This window comes from Capricornis sumatraensis, chromosome 5, assembly GCF_032405125.1.
Source record: "Capricornis sumatraensis isolate serow.1 chromosome 5, serow.2, whole genome shotgun sequence".
Lineage (NCBI taxonomy): Eukaryota > Metazoa > Chordata > Mammalia > Artiodactyla > Bovidae > Capricornis > Capricornis sumatraensis.
The window spans coordinates 111569592-111572126 of NC_091073.1; the positions used below are offsets into that span (position 1 = coordinate 111569592).

The 2535-nt window shown below is 40.0% G+C and overlaps 1 protein-coding gene across 1 annotated transcript; it reads left to right on the forward strand.

Moving 5' to 3' along the window:
- Positions 1-948: 948 nt before the first annotated feature.
- On the forward strand, positions 949-1881 carry LOC138080029 (olfactory receptor 2A2-like). The gene has a single exon (XM_068972903.1). The coding sequence runs from the start codon at positions 949-951 to the stop codon at positions 1879-1881; it is 933 nt and encodes a 310-aa protein (XP_068829004.1).
- The last annotated feature ends 654 nt before the right edge of the window (positions 1882-2535 follow it).

The window sequence follows — 2535 nt, forward strand, 5'->3', positions numbered from 1 at the left end:
CCCAATATAAGCAGATTTTTTTTAATGATTCTTCAATACAAGAAGACATACTTTGAGTGAAATAATCGATTCCAAACTGAAGTGGGAAATGTACAAGATGAGTATAGGATAGTTTGTTAAGCCAGAAGAAAGAAAGTATTTAAAATTTTATGGATTAAAAACTTTATAATGAAATAACATGGAGGCACCACCTTAGCCAATGATCAACATCAACATCAATGTTACTGGGACAAATTATCATTATATGTGTATTAATGGAGGGCATTAAGAAGGACACTTTTTTGTGTTAAAAAATGTTTAATCTGAATTAGAGCATGGACAATAAATGGAAAAATGCATTGAGAAACACTGTACAAAACAAGAACTCATACTCTTCAAAAATATCACCGTCAAGGCAAGAAATGCAAAGAATGTAAAATCAGAGGAAATGATAGGATATATGATGTTGAATTTGAACCTTAGACTACCAGGGCAGGAAATGCTATATTTAGAGTAGTGAATTATCTTAATGTTACATCTCCTGTTTTTGGTAATTATACTGAGAATACATTAGCAAGTATCCATGTTACAGAGAAAAAATTCCAAAGAGTTTGGATGTAAATTGCCAAAAGGTGAATATGGTTTCCCATTAGTCTTATGTGGTCTCCAGAAAATTAGCACTATGTGCACACAGAGAAAATAAATGATAAGGCAAACATGAAAAAGCAGTTTGGCAAATACTATATACTAGTATACTTTATAGTCCCTGATACTTATCTGAAATTTTAGACTACTTCACAATAAAAAGAAAACAAAAAAGTGAAGAAACTTAGGGAAAAAATTCAGTAATGCAGGGATAAGTCTACCACCTTCCTCTTCATTCCCTTCTGATAAATAACTCCTATTTTCATTGTTATCCAGCTGTGACCTTCCCATCACACTTCACTCCTTGACAGACTGTCTTTAGGAATGGAGGGCAATCAATCATGGATTGCAGAATTCATCCTGGTAGGATTCCAGCTCAGTGAAGAAGTGGAATTGGTCCTGTTTGGTATCTTCTCCCTGTTATATACCTTCAACCTGCTGGCAAATGGCATGATCTTGGGTCTCATCTGCCTCGACCCTAGACTGCACACCCCCATGTACTACTTCCTGTCTCATCTGGCCATCATTGACATATCCTATGCTTCTAGCAATTTGCCCAATTTGCTGGCAAATCTAGTGAAACACAAAAAAGACATCTCCTTTGTCTTATGTACTTTGCAGATGATTTTTAACTTGATTTTTTCTTCTATGGAGTGTTTGATTTTGGTGGTGATGTCCTATGACAGGTTTGTGGCGATCTGTCATCCCCTGCAATACATGGTCATCATGAACTGGAGGGTGTGCACGTTCCTGGCCATTGCTTGCTGGTCTTGTGGATTGTGCCTGGCCATAGTACAAGTAAGCCTGTTTCTAAGGTTGCCCTTCTGTGGGCCCCAGAAGGTGAACCATTTCTTCTGTGAGATTCAGTCTGTTCTCAAAGTAACCTGCGGTGACATCTGGATCAATGAAATGTTTCTCTTTGCTGAAGGTGTGTTTGTTTTAGTTGGGCCCCTTTCCTTGATGTTGGTCTCCTATGTGCACATCCTCTGGGCAATCCTGAAGATCCAGTCAAAGGAGGGCCGCAAGAAAGCCTTCTCTACCTGCTCCTCCCACCTCTGTGTGGTTGGATTCTACTTTGGCATAGCCATGATGGTGTACTTGGCCCCTGACAGTAGCCACCGAGAGGAACAGAAGAAAATCCTTTTCCTCTTTTACAGTCTTTTCAACCCATTGCTGAACCCTCTTGTCTACAGCGTACGGAATGCTCAAGTGAAGGCTGCCTTCCGCAGAGTATGGCAGAAAAAGAGGACAGTGTGAGGGAGGGTCCAGTTTTGGTTCAGTGCATTTTCCCCCAGTGAGATGTGATTGCTGGTACACAAAACTCAACACAATTTCCCGAGAAGATGCATGATTTCATGATGACAATTACTCAAGAGGAACATTGATATGATGTCAGAATACGAATCCCTAAGCCATTGTTCCTCCATGGAGATGGGAAAATATCGGCCAAATTTCCTTTGTAAAAATAACAGAAGTCAGATAAGCGGTGTCAGCACTCCCGACAACCACAATGCCAAGAAGGGATACAGTACGTGAAGAGTTTACGCAAATTGATGACACTTTGCCTCTCATAGCTACCTCCTGTTTCTGCCACCATGTGTCCAGATCAGGAAAAAATTCCCAACTCCCATCTCTTCCTCAAGAAGGAAAAAGAAAAATGGACAATGTCGACTATTTTGTAGCTTTTCAGAGAGTGGCCTGAAGGTTAGTTAGGTGTCTCACTTGCTTCAGAGCACTGATGGGAGTGGCAATTTGGATTCCTTGTAAGGGCCACTGAGAAACATCGCAAGCATTCTGACTTTTTATAGCTATATAGAGAATGTAGCATGTCAGACAAACACCAGGTAGAGCAAGTCTGCACAGGCTTCAGGAAAAAAAAAAAATGGGCAAACCTCTTTAACTGAGAAAATA

What these genes read in the sequence shown, in the direction of transcription:
- LOC138080029 (XM_068972903.1), top strand. Translation starts at nt 949, where the DNA reads ATGGAGGGCAATCAATCATGGATTGCAGAATTCATCCTGGTAGGATTC.